The 23,873-nt window shown below is 38.5% G+C and overlaps 1 protein-coding gene across 2 annotated transcripts in view; it reads left to right on the top strand.

Annotated features, from left to right (window-relative positions):
* DENND5B (DENN domain containing 5B) overlaps nt 1–23,873 on the top strand; it is a 220,971-nt gene that overhangs the window by 91,869 nt on the left and 105,229 nt on the right. Inside the window, exons 2-4 of one of the 2 annotated variants that reach the window (XM_027541657.1) lie at nt 6,349–6,414; nt 9,281–9,390; nt 20,654–21,320. In XM_027541657.1, coding sequence (XP_027397458.1) covers nt 6,349–6,414; nt 9,281–9,390; nt 20,654–21,320 — 843 coding nt within the window. The remainder of the gene's footprint in view (nt 1–6,348; nt 6,415–9,280; nt 9,391–20,653; nt 21,321–23,873) is intronic. The other variant, XM_027541658.1, reaches the window with a different exon arrangement.

Raw genomic sequence — 23,873 nt, 5'->3', positions numbered from 1 at the left:
GGAGAAGGAAATGGCAACCCACTCCAGTGTTCTTGCCTGGAGAATCCCAGGGACGGGGGAGCCTGGTGGGCTGCCGTCTGTGGGGTCGCACAGAGTTGGACACGACTGAAGCGACTTAGCAGCAGCAACAGCAGGCAGTGTAGAACATCATCAAGGAAGTGAAGGTGGTATATAGTCAGGGATTGACATTAGAGTCAGAAGGTCAAGACTAATGCAAGTTAATTTGAGTATACAGACCTTTGTTGGCAAAGTGATGTCTCCACTTTTTAATATGCTGCCTAGATTTGTCATAGCTTTCCTTCCAAGGAGCAGGCATCTTTTAATTTCATGGTTGGAGTTACCATCTGCATGATTTTGGTTATTAATTGCCAAACCTGAGGGATTTGTGGGAACTTCATATACTCAGGCTAATCCAGAAACATAAAAATAGCTAACTCCTGTAATAACAACCATAGACTATCAGTGGCTCAAAACAATAGAAACTTACTTCTCATTCGTTGTTTAGTCTAATGTAGGCCAAGGTGGAGAGAGGCTCTATTTTGCAGAGACATTCAATGACCCAGGTTTCTTCCATGTGTGACCTTCCATCTTTACAGCCCCATTTCCATTTGCATTTAGCTGGTGAGTCACAGAAGAAAGACAGATTGTGTGCCTCAGGCTGGAAGTGATACACATCACTTCTGCTCACATTTCATTGGCAAGAGCTAGTCTTTTGGCCCCAACCCAGATGCAGGGATGTTGGGAAGGAGAGGAGAATAGGGATGTTGGTGAGCACCTGCTGTCTGTCATAAATTCAGGATCAGTGATAGCTATTCCCTGGTGCTAAGATAATTGGCATGGCTTATCCAGTGAGAATGATTTGGGGTTGTTTCAAGAAGTGCCAGAAGGAGAAAAGATGCAATCCCTTATGGATTCAGTGTCCCGTATAAATATTACCAAACTCAGGTTTGGCTGCTCAATGCTTGAAAGCCAGTACAGGTGCTGGTAGGAATGGAAGTGTTGCTGCATTCAGGAGGCCAGCAACTTTGGACACAAGCAGGCTTGTGTCCAAAAACCAGCTCCAGGAATTTTTCTCTACCATGAAATTTTTTAAAGGGAGAATTACTCGGGAAGGGGTTCAGCATCTTTGTTGTCTTCCACAGGGTGCAGACTTTCTTTTGATTGATTGATGATGAGGTAACAGGACAGTGTTCCATGACTCTGGAGCTCAGCCTGGAGTTACCATTCTCCATCTAGGTGGGGGCTTTAGTTCCTGCTGTTGCTGCTGCTGCAATCATGTCCGACTCTGCACAACCCCATAGACGTCAGCCCACCAGGCTCCCCCGCCCCTGGGATTCTCCAGGCAAGAACACTGGAGTGGGTTGCCATTTCTTTCTCCAATGCATGCAGAGGAACTCAAAGGTGTTTTGTTATGTATGTTCCTTGTGGAGGAACCAGACACAGTGTAGGCACAGTGGAAATGTTGCTTGAATGTGTTAACATTCTCCTGTCTTTAAGAAAACAAAATCTGAAACCCTTCCCTCAACCCCACATTCTCCTCCAGTATTATCACTTATCATCTTTCCAACAGAACTCCTCAAGGGTTAATTATACTCTCTGCCTGGACTTCCTCTCTTTTGCAGTCTTTCTTGGAACCATACCAGGTAGGTTTTCACCCCCACACCCTGCAGAAATCTCTTTGTTCAGGTCACAGTGACTTCCTTGTTGTTGACAACCTGCTTTAACTTGGTTTCCATGATGCTTCTGGTTTTCTCTTATTTTACTGACTGCTTTTTCTCTTTTACCTTTCTGCCAGTTCTTTTTCCTCTTCCCAGCCTCTTAATGTTGCTTGAGTCCCGGGGGGCTCTGACCTCAGCCTCTGTCTCCATCTGCAGTCATTTCCTAGGTGACGTTATCCAGCCCTGTGATGTTAAATACTGTCTTTTTTATGTAGACCCCTGAGTTTCTAAACTTTTCCCTTGAATTTAAATTCATGGATCTAAATGCTTACTCAAAAATGTCTCTTGGATGTCTAGTAGGCTTCTCAGACTTACCATATCCAAAACTGAATTCTTCATTCCAGCTGCCTGACCACTATCCTCCCCCCAGCAAAACCTCCATCTTCTTTCTTTCAGTAAGTAGCTACACTGTTAATCCAGGTGCTTAGATCAAAATTCATGGTATCACAATATCCTTCTTGACTACTTCTTTCTCTCACATCTCATTCATCAGCAAATCATTATTTTATGCCTTCAGGATATATTTAAAATCTTATCACTTCTCACCACCCTAGCACTTACTATCTCTCTAATCTGTACTGCCATCATATCTTACCTGGACTGTTGCAGAAGGTCCTAACTGATCACTTTCCTTCTACTCTTGCCCACTATAAACTGTTCTCTCAGCTGGCAGGGTGATCTGTGGAAGATACTCCAATTATTTCCCACGATGTGTGCTAAGTTGCTTCAGTCGTATCCAACTCTGCGACCCTGTGGCTATATAGCCTACCAGATTCTCTGTCCATGGGATTCTTCAGGCAAGAATACTGGAGTGGGTTGCCATTTCCTTCTCCAGGGGCTTCCCGTGATACTTAATATAAAATCAGAAATCCTCACCATTGCTTACAGTCCTCACCTGTTTTATCTGGCTCCTGGGAACCTCTGACTTCATCTTCTACCACCTCACTAGATGCATCTATGTCCTGGTCTTACTGCAGCTCAGTGGGGACAAGCTCACTTGTACCATTGGGATTGTCCACTTGCTATTTCCCTTGGCAGAAATACTCTTTCCTGAGATGACCTCGTACATAGAATTAAGAGCACAGACTCTGGGGTTAGACTGCGTAGGTTTGAATTTCCTTGTTATCTGACCTGAGCAAGTTATTTAACCTTTTTGTGCCCCAGTTTCTACATCAGTAAAATGAGAATGGTAATAGGATCTACTTCATATAGTAATTATGATGATAAAATGGGTTAATATATGTAGAGCACTTAAGCACCTGCCTGTAGTAAGCTCCGAGTGTTAATTGTGTGATGGTCACTACTTCATAAGGTCTCGACTTATACATTGCCTGTTCAGAGGTGTTTAGTTGGAGGATCATCAGAATGAATATTGAATATGCAGCCTCCTCGGGCACCTACTTTGAAGAGGACAGCTTACTGTGGTGTAGAGACAGCACATGTGTAGCAAATGTCTTTCTATGAATGTCACAGAAGTGCCCCCTTATTTTATTTATCACCCTGATGGTGCCCTCTCCCCCTCACCCACACCTGCTTCTCTTTCCCTGTGAAAGTGGAGTCAGTTGTGTCTGACTCTTCGCGACCCCATGGGCTGTAGCCTACCAGGCTCCTCTCTCCATGGGATTTTCCGGGCAAGAATACTGGAGTGGGTTGCCATTTCCTTCTCCAGGCGATCTTCCCGACCCAGGGACTGAACCCGGGTCTCCTGCATTTTAGGCAGACGCTTTACTGTCTGAGCCACCAGGGAAATCCCACTGCTGCCCTAGTGTTCCCCTTCCCAGCTCCCGCTTATGCCAATTCAGGTTGGGTCTTGGGAGGCAAACATTTGGAGACCTTTGGAGGTAGACATGGGAAGGAGGAGTTGTCACCACCACATCGTCCCTTTTTCTTTGCCTCAGCATGGGTTTCATCATAGGTAGCATCCATAGTGTCTCCATTTACTTCTGTCACCTTTGTTATCATACTGAGGAAGATTTACTGATTGTGAGCATTCTGTCCACGTGTGTGTGTCTATGTTTTAACTTCCCTTTAGAGAGAAAAGGAATAAAATGAAAAAAAGACAGGGTGGAAGAGATTACCTGTTTCAGCTTCCCTTCTGTTTTCATTGTTCCCATCAACAAACTTTCTTTAAAACATCTAGACTTCAGTGACATCCTTCAGGGATAGGCACATAGGGAAGTATTGGGAGCCTTGGCCTTGTTTTGTGGAGAAATACCCTGCTCAGAAATAGGCTGTGGTGGAAATGGATAATGAAGAAGGGAATTCACTGGGGCCCTAGGAGTGAGAAGGTTCAGAGAGGAAATGAGTGAAGAAATACATAACGGGGACATTCAGCCTGAGAAATAGCTCCGAGATTCACAGATCTCTCTCTGCTTACAATGTCATGCACAGACTAGAGAAATCCTCACCAGTGGCTGGAGCAGGGGCAGTGTCCCTGCTCCCATTGCCAGTTGAAAGGAAACGTGGAGCTTCCAGAAGGTCAGACCTTGTGCTCCCAACCACAGGGGAAAGAGGTATATTATTGATATTCTGACGTCATCTACAAAGTCAAAGGAGGCTCAGACACTTTATAATATGCCATATTTCAGAAACTGTGAGAGTTTAAGAAATATTAGAGCTCAGTCCTTCTGGACCTGCCTGTATACATTTTTGTATGTTAAGTGAAACATTATTCACATTTCTTTTGTAGTTATACATTATCTTTTTTAATATATATGCTATAAAGTAGACTGCAATCCAAATTTGGTCTAATGGTGATTCTCATTATAGCTTTGCATGAAGCAGATGCACTTATTTCACTGGAAGTTCTCTCAATTATTTAGACCATAGTTAATTGGATTTTGGGATCTGGAGGTAGTGATAAAATAATTGAACCTCAAATCTATTAACATTATTTTTGCTTATGTACCATTTTCTGTATAACTGGTCAGAATAAAATGATCTAAAATAACTTTCGTATTTTTTTATTTTTGGCCAATGAAACCAGAAACAACGGCTATATGAAATAATTGGGACTGTTGGTAAATATAATGGCAGCGATACTCTGAACACAACCAAGAGTTTCTACCTTTATCAGGGCACATTTAGGCTTTAGATGAGAGCTGGGCAGAATTGTCAGACCATTGAATGGATTAGTTTCCATGCTTTGTGTCTCATTTTTATAAGAAGGATATTCAGTATCAGTAGTAAAGTTTGTGCTCACTTTTCCAAACGGGGAGATTTTTTGCTGCTTGGAGTAGTCCAATATTATTCTACTCTGCTACTCCCCTCTCTAATTTGTAGTTGTTATTCTTTTGACCCAGAAAGAGGAAATGCCATAGTATATATTTAGTCACAGAGCTCTACTGTAAATTCCCCCCTTCACCCCAGGTGTGAATATTTTAATAGCTTGTGTCCTCATTGTAGTAAAACTTTTCCCCAAGAGTTGATATTTCTTAAAGTACCTAAGAGGATAGTTGACTAATGGAATCTTTACTGAGCAAACTTCAGCTTGTGTTTGCATAGTAATTTACAAAAGATAGAATAATTAAAAGATTGGATGTAATATATGTTTTTGTCCTTACATTAAATCATTTTTTAATTAAAAAAATTTTTTTAATTTAAACTTTACAATTTGTAAAAGTTTTAAAGACTTGTTTAAAAAATTTTTTAAACAGACTTGATTTTTAGAAACAGTTTTAGATTTACAGAAAAATTGAGAAGCTAATACAGAGTTCTCACACACAACCCCCCATCCATGCACATAGTTTTCCCTATCATTTACAACCTAGGGTGGTGCCATACATGTGTTGTAATTAATGAATCAATATTATTGTTAACTAAAATCTATACTTTATTCAAATTTCCTGGTGTTTACTCAATGTCCTTTCTGTGTTGGAGGAGCCCATCCAGTATACCACATTACACCTTTCTTCTCTCCTTAGGCTCCTCTCAGCTATGATAGTTTCTGAGACCTTACTTGTTTTTGATGACCTTGACAGTTTTGACAAGTATTCATCCAGGTGTATTGTAGGTTGCTCCTCTTGGAATTTGTCTGACTTTTTTCTACTGGTTAGACAGGGGTTGTAAGATCATATGGACTATGTTTAGCCTTGTAAAAATTGCCAAACTGTCTTTCCTAAGAGGTTATACCTTTTTGCATTACCGCCAGCAATTTATGAGCGTTCTGTCTCTTTGCATACTTATCAGATTTTGGTATAGTCAGTTTCTTGAACTTCAGCCAATCTGATAGGTTTACAGAAGTTGGGATGCAATTTCCATAGTTCGTCATTTAGTCTTACTATCATATTTTATTATATCTGGCATTAGCTTTCTGCTGATACTTCTTTTTAAATTAGCATTAAGAAAAGAACATGCACCTTTTCCCATATGAATAATTGTTACAGATGTTTAAATGGCATTTCACTTATTACATTAAAATGCAATTACTTATTCTCTTTGCTTTCTTATCACTAATAGCCTATAAGCTACATACTATTGGTGTTGTGTTCTGTTGATGTTAATGTCTCATGTTTAATTGCTTTTGTTTAATTTTTTTAATTCTTATTTTCCATTCTTCAAAGTCATTATTGCTTTTTTGTTTGTGTTTCTTTGTTCATAAAAGCTTTTTTATTTCTATTACATTATGTAGTTTTGTACCAATGGCTAGAAGCAGATCGTCATGGCAAGAGCCAAGATGCTGCAAATACGACTTCAGGTAAAAATAAAAAGTTGAGGTGTTAGAAGTTATTATTTTAATTCACCCCAAATCCATCATAATTGTTTCATTATTCAGTTTTGCTTAGGCAAAAAAATTTGTTATTTTGTATTTCTGTTCTCTTATTTGCATCTTAATTTTTGTAAAGATCTCATTTGCTTCAAGCCTTGAAGAAATTAATTCATTAGTCTTTAAGCTGTCTTGGCAGATATGTTCTATTTTCTTAGGAGGAAAGGTTTAATTGTAGTTTAAGTTTAGTAGGAGGTTATTTGGCAATATTACTTGAAATTAAGTCTACTTGTTGCGGGGGATATTAATAATTGCACAAATTTATAATCCTTGTTTATTTCAGGATAGTGTTTGAAAGGTGGATTTTAGGTTAATTAAAGCATCCTTATGTAATTTCCATTTCCTTGGAATCCAGATTCTTAGACTGGTTCATTTTTCCTGTTAACCTAACAGTAAATTCTAAGTTAGAGGTTTATGGGTTCAAAATGCAAAGGTTAGGTTCCCCTGTCTCACATCTCCAAAAGTCATCTCAAGGATTCTTTTATTTGACTGATATTAATAGGAATAGCTGCATTTACTCACTTCTAGATCCTTAACAGTGTTGTCAGAATTTTCAGTCAGCTTCTCTCCACATTTTCTTCAAAATAATATTTGCCAAGACAGCTGTATATATAGCAATGATCTCCCCGCCTCTTTTAGAGCAGTCTAATAAGAAGTGGTGGTGGTAGTGGTGGCAGTGGTGATGATGGTTCTGTTTTTCTTTTGTTAGATTTGTATTTCTGTTTCATGGGGTTTTGTTTTTGTGAAATTCTTTTTCTCTCAAGGTGGTTTTCTTTCTTCTGGTTGATTCATTGTTCCTCTAGGGTGTGGTGTTCCTTAGTTAACAGGACAATTATGTTGAAAATAGCAGTGTCATGACTTTTTCTGATTTATTTCCTGTCACATTAATAACTTGATATATGAATGAAGATAAAGTTACTATTTTAACCAAACTCAGGCAGAAATCCATTAAAAGGTAAGTGTTGCAAGGATTTATATCCTCATTATATGCTGTTTCTTCTGCCCCTGCAGTATTTCATATTTTATTTACATTTGTGAATGATAAAATAAGCATTTTTGGTATTTGAGGGCAGGTAAAGGAGAGGGTTTCTTGATGGCTGGGTATTATCTAAGGTGAGATTATCCTTTTGCTGTGTCACTGGCACAGTCAGCAGCATAAACCTTAGAACCAGGAGAGGATTCTAGTTTTGCTTTTTCTCTGACTTAAACTGAAGTGAAATATAACCTTTTTTTTTAATGAAGAAGTAAATAATCTAAAAATTCTTAGTGTTTACATAAGAATCTAGTACCAGCTAAAGATACCATTTACTCTTTGTGAAATCAACCGTGAACCCTGACTCATTTCTTCGGACATAGTGACTCTTAAACGGTTTCGTATTGTCCACTGACTTTTCCCATGTTCACATACCCTAGAAGCATGGTGCAGAAATTGATAAACATTCACTGGGGACACCTTTGACAGTTTCTCTTCTAGAAGTGAAAGCTCTTTACTGTGTCACTTAGAAGATGAAAATATGAGGTAGAAAGATAGAGAGATGGAGTGCTTGCCTAAATAACGAAGAGGAATCCAAAGGAAAAAGATTGTTAGCCAAAGGCCTAAATTAGAAGTAATAGGTTAGTTGTTGCAACAGATCTGTTTAAATTATGTGCCTATATTCAAAACACTCCTGTGTGTTTTATATTGCATTCTCCAACAAAATTTTAGAGTGTGACTTTTCCCTGCATCTGAGATCTGTTAAGTTTCTCACTGAAAGGTGTTTTAGGATACATCTTTTAGATTTTTACCAGAGATGGAAACTGAATCTAACTAGGTGTCCACATGTGACTCATGAATTGTTTTATGATATTTTTGTTTGTACAATTACTGGTAAGTAGCATTTATCTTTGAATATATCAGCTTGTGTTTTGTAATTAGAACTTAAAAAGTAGAAAAAAACACAAGAGACAGATGGTATTGCTCCCAAGGTCTTTCTAATTCCTTAATCTCAACTTTTTGACACTGAGAATTTAAGATCTGTCCATATTAAAATATTTTATGAAACTAAGGCATTTGGAGGCAGCAGGTCTCACGGAAGTTAATTTGGTTAAGACTTTAAAGAACTGAGCTGACAGCTTTACTGAATTTTGTTATATGTAATGATCAAAGCATAGCCTTTTACCTTTTCAGGATTTTAACAGGTGATTAATTTGGCTTAGAATAGCTTCTTTTTAGAGGTTAGTGTTCTTTAATGTGTCCTGTTTACTAAACCAGACAACTCAGTAATGATGTTTCTGATTCTATTAATTCTTGTAAAAGCGTGGAGATGCAGTCACGTTTATCACGTTTATCAGAGGATTTTGTGAAAACTCAAGCAAACTTGCCTCCTTTGGGCACTGCACCATTAAGTTTATATATGTAAAAAATTTCAGAATCTTAGTTACAGTTAGTTTATTTTGAAATGTTTCTTTAGTGAGTTAAATGTTTCCAAATAGGATTTTTTTTTTTTTTGGTCATCATGTGTTGAAATGAGGACAGTAATTAGGTCACAGCAAGGATTATTTTAGCGTATCTTGATTTTTAGTATTAGTTGTCTAGCCAGGATTTTAAAATTTGTATTATGAAGTTTTAAATGCACGTCTCTTATTAAAAGTTCCTTTTTAGTTGTCCATGGAAAAATTTACAAGCCAGACTATTAGAGGTAGAAAGTGAATCAGATTTCAACACTATCACTCAGTGTATTTACAAAATAAAAATAAAATTATGACATGCTTTTGAAAAAATTCTGCATATTAACTAATTATTAATTATCTGTTGTAGGTGAAAATTTTGACCAGAGTCCTTTGAGAAGAACATTCAAATCCAAAGTTCTGGCCCACTATCCTCAGAATATAGAATGGAACCCTTTTGATCAAGATGCAGTAAACATGGTATGTGGTTTTTTTCTCCTCTTCAAGGCCTTCTTTTTATTTTATTAATATGACAGTTGTGACTATATTTTGAATTTGTACATTATTTCATTTCATTTAAGCCTTTAAATAAAAAAATTTTTAAATAGTATTATCCTTACTTTCCAGCTGTGGAAAATGAAGCTCAGAGAAGCTAAGTAACTTGCCTAAGATCCCCATAGCTAATTAGTACATACAACAGCCCCTAAGCAGCCTGTTTTCTTTTCCTGCCATTAAGCTGTGTGGTGAATTTGCATTAATTAATACATAGATTCTTTGACAACAGTGATAATAGTTTGGTTCCTGGAGAGGAGCCTGATGGAAGGTACATGATTATAGTTTTCATATTTCAAGGAATGTTATATGATGGGTCTGTAATTTATTATGTTCACAAAGTAAGGTAGGAAAGGAACTTAAGTGCCTCATTTAGATGTTAGTAGGAATTTGTTTATAAGGAATTTAAAATAATGTAATGAGTTACCAGTGGTGATTGTAAGTCCCATTAGAGGTTCTTAAAAATACAGTCGGTCATAATTGTCCCATTAGAGGTTCTTAAAAGTAGTCAGTCATAATTTTCAGGTCAGTTAGGAACAGTTCTTCTTAGAAATCTGGAAAATATTTTGTACCTCCATGAACTCTGCAGTTATAAAAATCAGGGGGTCCCAAAGTGAGCAAATCAGAGATCAGGCACCATAGGGACAAAAATGATTAAAGGTAGACTAAGACACATAGATGTGGTTCTTTATGAGTATTTTAAAGGTGGAACCAAAGGATCCCATTATGATGTGATACTCTAAGGGAAGAAAATATTTAGTAGATACCTGTTAGGTCCCTTATATGTGTTACTTTCACATACTTGCTTACACATACCGAGTGAGGATTATTATTCATATTTTACAGAGATTAAGTTAGTTGCCCAAAGTTGTACAGGGAGTCTCAGAGATTAAATCCAGATTATTTTTACTCTCTAGTTCACTTTTTTCCCACCTGCATGCTACTTCCCCCAAAGAAAAACTATATGTTTTTAATAACTTGGTTTTCACCTGCTCTCAGGGATATGATATTTCTATATCACAGTAAACCCATTCCAGTCTGATGTTACTCCAAGAAGGGAATTTCATGGTACCTTTTCTAAGGACAGATGACTAAGGCATATGGTACTTCGACTTTGATTCTTTACAGAGCATGGTATAGTTACTTCTCTAAACTGTTGCCCTATACTAGAGTAACAGGAGATGTCACTTTGCTAGAAGTTAATACTGTAGGGCCTAGCCTCATCTTTGGTGAAGACAGTGCTGTAGATATTAAGCAGAATACAACTGTTAGTCATATTTATGAGACTTGGAGAAGTGCAGACAAGCTTCTTACTAAAATAGTCAGCAAAAAGCAGTGACAGAAAATAAATTATCAGCTGCTTATGTCAGAAAATTAATGGAAAGATATTAATGATATAAAAGAGTACCTAATGAAACATTGGAAGAATGGATAAGAATGTAAATGGATTATAACACTAATTTTCTTAAATTAGTGATACATTTCAAAGTATTTATAAATTATTATGTGAGAAGTCAGAATGGTGTCCAAAACTAGATTCTTATTATCATATGAATCCATAGTCATTTGAACAAAATGCCGCACTTGATGTATTTTATTACTTTTAATCATTTGGATGTCTTAATAGTAAGATATCTGTGTTAACCTTTGCCTCTGTCTAGCATTTATCTTTTGGAGAAGGAAATGGCAACCCACTCCAGTACTCTTGCCTGGAAAATCCCATGGATGGAGGAGCCTGGTAGGCTACAGTCCATGGGGTCACAAAGACTTGGACACGACTGACCGACTTCACTTTCACTTTTCACTTTCATGCATTGGAGAAGGAAATGGCAACCCACTCCAGTGTTCTTGCCTGGAGAATTCCAAGGGCGGGGGAGCCTGGTGGGCTGCCGTCTGTGGGGTCGCACAGAGTCGGATACAACTAAAGTAACTTAGCAGCAGCAGCAGCATTTATCTCTAAAGCAATTGTCTGCTTCCTTGACTGTCTTTAATATTTTCTTTATCTGTTGTCTCTGAGTTATTTTATGTAAACAGGAAACATTTCCCTCTGAAGAACAGACTTGTAGGCTTGTGTTTTGATGCTTAAACACAATACAGCATTTTGTTTTTTGCTGCAGATCTAAAAGGATTTACTAGTACTCCTTGAAAATCTCTGTAAAGCATTCCATTAAACTAGTATGCATTTGGGTCATAGATTTACTGCCCTTAATTTCCTCTTTGATTTATTAGTAAGTGCATTTGTATGAATCTATAATTTATTCCCACTTAAAGATAGAAAGCTTTGTTGTTAGCTTTAGCAAAATTCCACTCCAGTAAGTTACTGCCTTCTATAGTATCACTCATTCTGCTAAACAAAGTGGAGCTTTAAATAAGGATCATTCAGTTCAGTTCAGTCTCTCAGTCGTGTCCGACTCTTTGCGACCCCATGAACTGCATCATGCCAGGCCTCCATGTCCATCACCAACTCCCGGAGTCCACCCAAACCCATGTCCATTGAGTCAGTGATGCCATCCAACCATCTCATCCTCTGTTGTCCCCTTCTCCTCCTGCCCTCAATCTTTCCCAGCATCAGGGTCTTTTCAAATGAGTCAGCTCTTCGCATCAGGTGCCCAAAGTATTGGAGTTTCAGCTTCAACATCAGTCCTTCCAATGAACACCCAGGACTGATCTCCTTTAGGATGGACTGTTTGGATCTCCTTGCAGTCCAAGGGACTCTCAAGAGTCTTCTCTAACACTACAGTTCAAAAGCATCAATTCTTACTGAGCTCAGCTTTCTTCACAGTCCAACTCTCACATCCATACATGACCACTGAAAAAACCATAGCCTTGACTAGATGGACCTTTGTTGACAAAGTAATGTCTCTGCTTTTTAATATGCTGTCTAGGTTGGTCATAACTTTCCTTCCAAGGAGTAATTGTCTTTTAATTTCATGGCTGCAGTCACCATCGGCAGTGATTTTGGAGCCCAGAAAAATAAAGTCAGCCACTGTTTGCCACCGTTTCCGCATCTATTTGCCATGAAGTGATGGGACCAGATGCCACGATCTTAGTTTTCTTAATGTTGAGCTTTAAGCCAACATTTTCACTCTCCTCTTTCACTTTCATTAAGAAGCTCTTCAGTTCTTCTTCACTTTCTGCCATGAAGGTGGTATCATCTGCATATCTAAGGTTATTGATATTTCTCCCAGCAATCTTGATTCCAGCTTGTGTTTCCTCCAACCCAGCGTTTCTCATGATGTACTCTGCATTTAAGTTAAATAAGCAGGGTAACAATATACATCCTTGACGTACTCCTTTCCCAATTTGGAACCAGTCTGTTGTTCCATGTCCAGTTCTAGCTGTTGCTTCCTGACCTACATATAGGTTTCTCAGGAGACAGGTCAAGTGGTCTGGTATTCCCATCTCTTTCAGAATTTTCCACAGTTTACTGTGATCCACACAGTCAAAGGCTTTGGCATAGTCAATAAAGCAGAAATAGATGTTTTTCTGGAACTCTCTTTTTCCATGATCCAGTGGATGTTGGCAATCTGATCTCTGGTTCCTCTGCCTTTTCTAAAACAAGCTTGAACATCTGAAAGTTCACGGTTCGTGTATTGCCTGGCTCGGAGAATTTTAAACATCACTTTACTAGCGTGTGACACTAATTTCATACAAATTAAGTCCCCCAAAGCAATGAAACTTGTTAAACAACAACAAAAAATCCCGTATATGAGTGCAATGCATATGTAACAGCAAATAAGTATGTGACATTTGAAATTTTCTGAATTAATTGCTTTTGAAACAGGTGAAAAAAAAAAAAAAGAAAACTATATAATTTGAACTTTTAACTATCATGCTTAATTTCTCAAAGGAAGTCTTGGAACTTCTATTATTTGTTGTAGTAAATCTCCTGTTCATTTAAAACTTTTCCTCAATTCTTCCTTTTCTTTGGGTTTGGATGTCCTATAGTCCAGGTAGGGATATATATTCATAGATCTGTATTCTAATCTTGTACCTTCTACTATATTGCTTAGAGCAATTGCTTATAAACTTAATGTTATTAAACTTTTTAATGTCACATCACTATCAATAAAATATTTTTGAGTGTGCAAAAAAAAAATTGCTTTTATATCTCTTTTGGTTGTGGATTCACAGATTTTTGTGGGAAAAAAATGGAAGTATCATAAAGCAGAGAGAAAAAAAAAATCATATACCCACCACCAAGAAGTAACAGATGTCAACATTTGACAAATTTGCTTCAGAGCCATACCTTTCCTCTTAAATGAAACAAAGCAATGCAAATGGAGCTGAAGTCCCCCCCCCCCCATTTCAGATCTCCTAATGAAAACTGTGTATTAGCGTCTGTGACTGTCTATGTAATGTTCTAGTAGACAGAGCTTATACTTAAGAATGTGGTGAACCTAGGAATGGTTAGGAAGAAAATGTGGTCAGTAGCTTTTTAAGCATGTTCTGTGAAATATTAAGATTCCATTTTGTATATATGTCCTAAATAAAACATCTGATATATAAATTTTCAGATAATTGAAGACTAATAACTATTATATAGCTGTTTATAAAGCTCAGTTTACTGTTTACTTTGATCCCAAAGAAGAGTGGAGTGGAATGAAGAGTAAAGAGTAAAGGATACATTGTAACTGACCCCCTGCTGCCTGTCTTTTTCATTCTCCACACTACAGCTTCTGTTTCTGCTTTCCTTCCTCTCTGAAAGGAAGACATTTTCCTGTCTCTCTTCCACTTCTTCCTCTAGTGAATTCTTCATATTGACATTTCAGATTTCATTTTAAACATGATTTCCTCAAAGAAGCTATCCCTGACCACCACCTTCACCACCCTTCCAACATTTAGCCAGGTCCCCTTAAGTTCTCTTGGCACCATGTACCTTTTTGTAGCACCATTACAGTTACAATTAATTAATTATATAGCTGGTTGTCCTACTCCTTGTCTCCTGCTATAAAGTAAGAACCATTAGGACAGGAACACACTCTTACTGATTGTGATAGATGGCTCAGAGTTAAAGAATTCGCCGGCTTAGCAGGAAATGTAGGTTTGATCCCTGGATCGGGAAGATCCCTTGGAGAAGGAAATGCAGTCCCCTCCAGCATTCTTGCCTGGAAAATCCAACAGGCAGAGGAGCCTGGCGGTCTACATTCCATGGGGTTGCAAAGAGTCAGATACCACTTAGCGACTAAACCACCATATCCTTAGCTTTGCACATAGTTGAGGTTCAGACCATTAAATAAATGAAGGAGTATATGCTTGCTTACAGAACTTCGCTTCCCCATCTTTGATCAGGTATCACCTCTACTGCAAAACTATCTCTTAAGCAGGAATAGTTAGGTGCTCTGTCTTCTCTGTTCCTGAAACATGTTGAACACTCTCTGTAGCAATAGGGATCACATTATTTTGTAACTGTTGGTTTATATGTCTCTGTTTCCTATTAGAGTGTAAGCTCCCAGAGGTAAAAAATTATTTTCATATTTGTCTTCTGAGTTATCAAGATCTAATGCAATATATGACATAAAGTAAATGTTTATTAAATGAAGAAGGGAAAGAGAAGGAAAGAAGGAAGGAACAGAAAACTAACCGACTCATTAAGAGTTTTCTCAATAGCTTTTATTTGTAACATAAGAGAAAAGGAATGGGATTGATAGAGCCATAGAAAATGGGGGAAAAATTGTTGCAGTTCTAGCCACACTGACTAAAAGAATCCAGAGAGATAATAAGGATATTTGGTCACTCAAACCAAGAAAGGTACACAGACAGCATTGTGAGCCTACTGTGGCTCGAGTAATCTAGCCAATGACAATCTGATTAGCAGTGACAGCTCTTAAGTTTTTTAGTTGTCGTGAGAGTGGGGTGGGGAGAGGATATTGTTAGTAAACATCAGTATTAGAGGATAAAAGATATTGATTGTCATGGTGAGCAAATCTTGATTTATAGTTTAGAATTATGAAAAATAAGTCATATGATTCTCACTGTTAAAAATGAAAAACAATAGCATTTTCCAACTATGGTTCCCAGATTAGAAATATAATTCTTATTTTTTTTTTTTTATTTGTAGGAGAGTTTAAGAATTCCTACATCTGCTATCTGTAGCATAGAAAGTCATTCTTCCCTTTGGGCATAACTTTTGGCAAGCTTTTCCTGTAAATGTCTGAATGCATGCTAAAGAAAGCTACAGACCCTTAAGGGAATATTTGGCAGCTCTTCAAAAACAGTTTGAGCTTGAATTTAATGGTTTATGATGTCAGGAAAGCCTGTCAATTAAATTAAGTCTTTATGTTGACTTTGGAGGTCACTGTGTATTGCCTACTTGATATAAGAGAACTATGGACTGAATGAAGAGATGAACTAAATCTGATCCTGTTCCCTGAACTGTTGTTTTTGATTGTTTTCTTGTTCGTTGATTTATTCATTCATTTAAAAGACACTTACGTATGCCACGCACTATGCTGTGCACGTTTGAGCTTAGCCTGAGGCAAGACTGATTCACATCATCCTTCCTATAACCTTTATTGACTCTAGTAAATGTGTCAGATGAATTTTCATTCATAATCAGTAGAGGATCTCATTGACTTGTTATAATGAAAGCAACCTTAATCTAAAGGCCTAATTATGAAAATATCCTGCCATGGCCTTTTTTTCCCCAAGATTAGGAATAAGCAAAATTTCCCCCCAACAAATCCAGATATTCATGTGTTTTATCTAAATCTGTATCTTATTCTGCCCAAATATACACATTAATTTAATTTTTGTCAACATACATATATAATAATGATTAAAGCTACTATCAGATCAGATCAGTCGCTCAGTCGTGTCCGACTCTTTGCAACCCCATGAATCGCAGCATGCCAGGCCTCCCTGTCCATCACCAACTCCCGGAGTTCACCCAGACTCACGTCCATTGAGTCAGTGATGCCATCCGCCATCTCATCCTCTGTCGTCCCCTTCTCCTCCTGCCCCCAATCCCTCCCAGCATCAGAGTCTTTTCCAGTGAGTCAACTCTTTGCCTGAGGTGGCCAAAGTACTGCAGTTTCAGCTTTAGCATCATTCCTTCCAAAGAAATCCCAGGGCTGATCTCCTTCAGAATGGACTGGTTGGATCTCCTTGCAGTCCAAGGGACTCTCAAGCGTCTTCTCCAACACCACAGTTCAAAAGCATCAATTCTTTGGCACTCAGCCTTCTTCACAGTCCAACTCTCACATCCATACATGACCACAGAAAAAACCATAGCCTTGACTAGACGAACCTTTGTTGGCAAAGTAATGTCTCTGCTTTTGAATATGCTATCTAGGTTGGTCATAACTTTCCTTCCAAGGAGTAAAGCTACTATAGCTGTTTCCAATTCTCATGTTCAGTGATGTGAAATGTAAAGACATTTTCACTGAGATATTTATGCTGAGCTTCACAGTTTTTGCTTTTTACCTTTATCAGTCACCATTTATTATGGCCCAAATACTACATTGTTCCATGTGTGGTACTCTTGAATGGTTAAAGCTATTACCAGTGCTTGAGTAGTTTTTCAGTCTAGAGATGAAACAAAATTAGAGAAACTACTGATGTGTGTCATACATATGCAGTGTACATATACTGTGGTGCAAGGCTTTAACTGCTTCATTCAATAAAAGCTTTTTAGAGGAGAAGTGACATTTTAATGGCATTTATGGGATGAAAACACTATTTTTTTAATGGAAAAAGAAATTAAGGCCTCTTTAAGGTAGTTATATGGAGACTTACAGGAAGTAAGGAACTGTTTTGGGTAAGCTGCATAACAAACCATCTCAGTGTTACTTAAGTGACTTAAAACATAGACTTGCTGTTTTTTTTCCCCCCACACAAAGGGCCAGATAGTAAATAGCTGAGTGTTGTGGGCCGTGCAGTCTCTGTCACAGTGATTCAGCTCTTGTTGTAGTGCAAAACCAGCTAGACAGTGCTTAAAGGGAGTGCGATTGTGTACCAATAAGATTTTACTTTCAAGGCATGTGGCAGATTGGATTTGACCTGTTGTTTTAAAACAAAGCCATCATTCTGCTTACAGATCTGCAGTTTGGGTAGGGTTTGGCAGAGTGGCCCTCCTCCGTTCTAGCAGGTGTCAGTTAGGGTGGATTGAAGGCTGAGGACTAGGATTGTCTGAAGACCCACAGCAGAGTAGGTGAGCTGAAGAGCAGTGGAGGGTGGAGCAAGAGCTGCTGGGGCCGAGTGATGTAGGGCCTCACAGGGGCCTTGTAGTGTGAAGATTTCACCTTCTAACAATATGAGAGACCATTGGAGGGTTTTGAATAGTGGCAAGATCGAACATATTTTTTTAAGAATCACTTTGGCTGCTCTATGAGGAGCAGGTTATTGAGGACAAGGACAAAAGCAAGGAGATGGGTTAACAGGCTATTATATTAAATAGTCATCCAGATGAGAGAATAGTATGGCTTAGATTAGAGTAGTAAGAGTAATGATGGAGGTAATCTGCTCCTGAATATATATTTGAAAGTAGAACTGGCCTTTTTTGATGGATTGGGTAATGGAGTGAGCGAGAAAGAAAGGAGTCAAGGGTGACTCCGAGGCTCTGAGCATTCCTGCTGCCTGCTTAGAACCTCTGGGGAAGCCACCGCCCTCACATGCCGGAAGGTTGATGTGCTAAGCAGCCCTCTGTTTCTGTACCTGTGCTGCTGAAAACCCTCCAGAGGTTTCTCATACCCCTCCTCAGACTTATGCTGTGACTCCAAGGCCCTTTGGGGTTCAGTATCTCCTGCAGTCACTCTCCTCCCCACACCTTTCATTCTGCTCCCCACCCACAGTGAACCTCACGTTCTGTCTTCTGGGCTTTTGCCTATGCCCTCTCTGCCTTCATTTCATCTCATTAACACCTGTACTTACCTCAGGTCTCCACTTGGGCTTCCTTCATTTTTTCCCCTGGTCATTTGTTATTTTTAGTCACTACGTCATGTCCACCTTACCTACCTCCTGAGACCACCTTACTTACCTCCCGAGAAATCTGCATGCAGGTCAAGAAGCAATAGTTAGAACTGGACAGGGAACAACAGACTGGTTCCAAATCGGGAAAGGAGTACGTCAAGGCTGTATATTGTCACCCTACTTATTTAACTCATATGCAGAGTACATAATGCAAAGTGCTGGGCTGGATGAAGCACAAGCTGGAATCAAGATTGCCGGGAGAAATATCAATAACCTCAGATATATAGATGACACCACCCTTATGGCAGAAAGCAAAGAGGAACTAAAGAGCCTCTTGATGAAAGTGAAAGAGGAGAGTGAAAAAGCTGGCTTAAAACTCAACATTCAAAAAACTAAGATCATGGCATCTGGTCCCATCACTTCATGGCAAATAGATGGGAAAACAATGGAAACAGTGAGAGACTTTATCTTTTTGGGCTCCAGAATCACTGTGGATGGTGACTGCAGCCATGAAATTAAAAGATACTTGTTCCTTGGAAGAAAAGCTGTGACCAACCTAGATAGAATATTAAAAAGCAGAGACATTACTTTGCTGACAAAGGTCCATCTAGTCAAAGCTGTGGTTTTTCCAGTGGCCATGTATGGATGTGAGAGTTGGACTATAAAGAAAGCTGAGCACCAAAGAATTGATGCTTTAGAACTGTGGTGTTGGAAAAAAGTCTTAAGAGTTCCTTGGACTGCAGGGAGATCCAATCAGTCCATCAGAATGTTCATTGGAAGGACTGATGCTCAAGCTTTGGCCACCTGACGCGAAGAACTGACTCATTTGAAAAGACCCTGATGCTGGCAAGGATTGAAGGCAGGAGGAGAAGGGGACAACAGAGGATGAGATGATAGGATGGCCTTACTGACTTGATGGACATGAGTTTGTGCAAGCTCTGGGAGTTGGAGATAGACAGAGAGGCCTGGTGTGCTCAGTCCATGGGGAGTCAGACACGACTGAACGACTGAACTGAACTGAACTGAAATCATGTCTGACTCTTCTGCAACCCCATAGACTGTAGCCCACCAGTGCTCCTCTGTCCATGACATTTCCCAGGCAAGAATACTGGAGTGGGTTACCATTTCCTTCTCCAGGGGATCTTCCTGATCCAGGGATAGGACCTGTGTCTCCTGCTCTGACAGGTGGATTTTTTATCACTGATCTGCCAGGAAAGTGCCTTTTCTGGTAGCTCCCTCTTTTCTCATTTATGTCCTCCTATTGTGTTTTTCCTAGCAGCCTATGTTTACCCTATCACAGCACTTCCCATAGTTTATAGTTTATATATATTTTTAATAGTCTGTTGTCCTTATTGCACTGGTAACTCCAGGGGAGCAGAAACTATATTTCTCACCGTTTTATCACTATCATAGGGCCTGGCTCAGAAAGGCGGTTAATAAGTGTTTGTTCACAATTTGAATGAAAGTCATAACTCTTAAGGGAATTAAATTTTTTTATAATGTGGGGATTTGGGAGAACTTCTAAATTTTATACCAGATCAATTATTAAATCTGAAATAAAAGAAAAAAAAGTCATATGGTAAAATTATTTCTATGCAGAAAGCATATTGTAATACAAAGTAGAAAGGAATAATAGAAAAATTAATAATCATGATTTTAGGATAGTTGAATTACAATTCTGTTTTCCTTAGTACATTTCAAATTTTCTATAATTTTTCTTGTTTAAAATGTTTTAGACTCAATTCTAATTTTTTTGCTTTATAAAGTATCTTAAATATAGCATCTTTAAGTCTTCAGGTAATTTTATTCTCAAATTTAACTCAATCCTGGTTGGTTCCCAAGACCTGGGGCATAATCTCTGCTGGAAGTAATCTGAAGTGTCTTGGTTCTACCCTTCTGCTTCAGTAAAGAAAAATCAATCCATTTTTAACATTTATTTTTTCTAAGGACAAAGTATCATATTGTTCAAAAGAGCAAAAATTATACTTTTGTTTTTATTATTCTGTTTTAACTTTTTTCCATTTATCAAATGAACCTTCACCTGCTTCTGTATTCCTCTGAAACATTATCGACTTTAAAAATAGTCCTTAAATATTTGTAAAGTGTCTTTGTCTTAAGGTCACTGATGCTGCAGATGTCATAGATAAAGAAACTAAGGCTCAGAGAAGTTACATGACTTAATGAAGGTCATAAGCTCAGATAGAACTTCACAACCATTTTTCTCTGGTTTGAATTTGTTCATATATTGCCTTCTGATGCTTTTCTTCTCCTTCCTCCACAGTTGTGCATGCCTAAAGGGCTATCTTTCAGAACACAAACTGACAACAAAGACCCTCAGTTCCACTCATTTATAATTACCCGGGAAGATGGATCTCGTACCTACGGTTTTGTTCTCACTTTTTATGAAGAAGTTACAAGTAAGCAAATCTGCACAGCAATGCAGACACTCTACCAGATGCACAATGCAGAGCATTACAGCAGCGTGTACGCTTCATCCTCCTGCAGCATGGATTCACTGGCGAGCAGTATTGACGAGGGAGATACAACTTCCCTTTTGAAACTCCAGCGATACAACTCCTATGACATCAGCAGAGACACCCTGTATGTTTCAAAAAGTATATGTTTGATCACACCACTGCCTTTCATGCAGGCCTGCAAGAAATTCCTCATCCAACTTTACAAGGCAGTTACCTCACAGCAGCCACCACCTTTGCCTCTTGAGAGCTACATCCATAATATTCTCTATGAGGTGCCCCTTCCACCTCCAGGAAGATCACTGAAATTTTATGGTGTTTATGAACCTGTCATCTGCCAGAGGCCGGGGCTCAATGAACTCCCCCTCTCCGATTACCCTCTCCGAGAGGTCTTTGAGCTCCTGGGCCTAGAGAACCTGGTGCAGGTATTTACCTGTGTTCTTCTGGAGATGCAGATCCTTCTCTATTCACAAGGTAGGTCTGCCCTAAAGTTTAGGTCTCCCAAAACCAACTGCTTATGCTCTCAGCTACTGGGGTGTATTATTAGAGCCAAATAATTGATGGTCAGAAGTCTTTTCTGTCTTGTGTAAAAGGAGAGAGTTTTAGGTAGGACCAGATGCCAAGAGGTTACTTCTCTTTTAGGTGACAGTGGCTGTAGAGAAAAAGAAGGGAAGAAATATAAAAGCATTAGCTTGGCTGATTTGCATATGTTTATTTTTTTTAATGGAAGTAACCCTTTTTCCCTGATAATACATATTTATTGTAAAAGAAGCATATTTCTCTTTATAATAAAAGTGAGAGAATCCTCTTACTACCAAGACCATGTAGACTTCGCTGTCTTTTTTTTTTTTTTTTTTACAGATTAGTAAAGGTTCACATAAAAACTCAGCTGACACTGGAAAGGGACAGACAGGATTGTTAACTCTGACGCTTTCTAAGGTGATCACCTTTGGATCTTTGCCTATGGGTGATTTCATAGAGTGAGAGAAGGGGTACAGGCGTGTGAAACAGACATGATTCTCCTAGGTCTAACAGTTCCACCAAAGTTATATGGAGTTTTTGTGTTTTGTTTTTAATCCCAAAGGAAGCTATCGTTGTGATGCTTTTCATTCAGAATTCTCCCAAAACATACTTTAAAAACAAACAGAATTTGGGTTTTATTTTACCAGTGCATCTGCGATGACTAATGTTGAGCCTAGACTAAAGCACTGGTTCCAGTCTGAACCTGAATTTGCAGAGGAGATAGAGATGCTGTGTTTTTTGGATAATGAATTGACAGAAAATATAAAATAATACCTATGCATTGATGGGTTTTTCGAAAAATGTGGCACAAATATTTAGTTTAGTATTTTGCTAACTTGTATTTAGGCTGGCAGAACTGTAGTGCAGTCTTCTGACTGTGGCTGTTAAGCTTATTTTACCAGTTCCCTTTTTTTCTTTTCTATTTTAAATTATAAATGAGACTGAGCCAAGTAGGCTGTATTTGTACTTCCCCATCTTGTGTGTATGTTGACACTGTTTGTGTGTTGACAGCCCTTCACGAGGTTGTATTTTCTTCAGTTTATCCTCATCATGTTCTCTGATAACGTGTTCAAGTGTCTCAGTTTTTGTTGTCCGGAAGTTCTTCTCTAATGACTAATTTAAATTCTTTCCCGTCCTTGTGCTCTTACTTTCTTAGTGCTGGTCGTTACCTGAAGATCACCCTTTGGTATCCGAAATATTTAATGTTAAGTAATTCTCTCTTCTTTTCAATGTCTTCCTTTTTTCCCTGAACGGATTGGGATTAGAGAGTTGCTTGGAGGGGCAAAGGCTTGGAGCTTAATACTTTCAGGTTTATTAGCTTATTAGTAAAAAGAATTTTAGATCCTAAATTTTCAAGAGATCTTCCCAATCATTTAGTTCCATGTCCTATTCTACCTAGAGAAGCAATTTGCTATTGGAAGAATATTGATTTTTGAAGTGAAAATAATCATGAGTTCAAATCTCTGTTCTGTAACTTGCTAACTGAACCTTGGACAAGATACATAATCTTCCTATGTGTCCATCAGTTCATTTTTATGGAGATAACAGGTTTTTTTCCTTCCTCTCTCACTGATTTATTCTGACAAAGTGAGAAATCTGTGCTGACTAAATGATAGCCAATATTGTTGTAATTATTATCAGTTTTATCAGTCCTACATAATCCTTTATAAATTATGCACATCTTAAGTTGTGAGAATCTGACATATTCAGTTCAGTTCAGTTGCTTAGTCATGTCTGACTCTTTGCGACCCCATGGACTGCAGCACGTCAGGCCTCCCTGTCCATCACCAACTCCCGGAGCTTTCTCAAACTCATGTCGATCGAGTCAGTGATGCCATCCAGCTATCTCATCCTCTGTTGTCCCCTTCTCCTCCTGCCCTCAATCTTTCCCAGCATCAGAGTCTTTTCCAATGAGTCAGTTCTTCACAACAGGTGGCCAAAGTATTGGAGTTTCAGCTTGCGCATCAGTCCTTCCAGTGAATATTCAGGACTGATTTCCTTTAGGATGGACTGGTTGGATCTCCTTGCAGTCCAAGGGACTCTCAAGAGTCTTCTCCAACACCACAGTTCAAAAGCATCAATTCTTCAGCACTCACCTTTCTTTATAGTCCAACTCTCACATCCTACATGACTACTGGAAAAACCATAGCTTTGACTAGATGGACCTTTGTCAGCAAAGTAATGTCTCTGCTTTTTAATGTCTCTGACATATTACTGCACTTAAAATACTAACTGTTAAATAGTCCAGGCATTTGTTTCAGGGTTGAGAACTTAATAAACTTTCTCTTATACTGAAAGTCATGCTTTTTAAAGAAAAAAACCCTTCATATTCACACTTCCTGTCTTAAATAGCACTTTATGTCTTGGTGCTTTTGCACTGTCTTTCTGCTTATTCCATTTAGTTTATGGAGTCTGTTGAAAAGTTACAGTTGATTAATATCTACACATTTATTTCAATTTCAAACTAAGAAGACAATATTTATTAGCATGTTATTGTACTCAAAT

The sequence above is a fragment of the Bos indicus x Bos taurus genome, chromosome 5 (genome assembly GCF_003369695.1).
Source record: "Bos indicus x Bos taurus breed Angus x Brahman F1 hybrid chromosome 5, Bos_hybrid_MaternalHap_v2.0, whole genome shotgun sequence".
Classification (NCBI taxonomy): Eukaryota; Metazoa; Chordata; class Mammalia; order Artiodactyla; family Bovidae; genus Bos; species Bos indicus x Bos taurus.
Note: the sequence above shows the minus strand (reverse complement) of the source record. Positions and strands in the feature narration are given on the sequence as shown.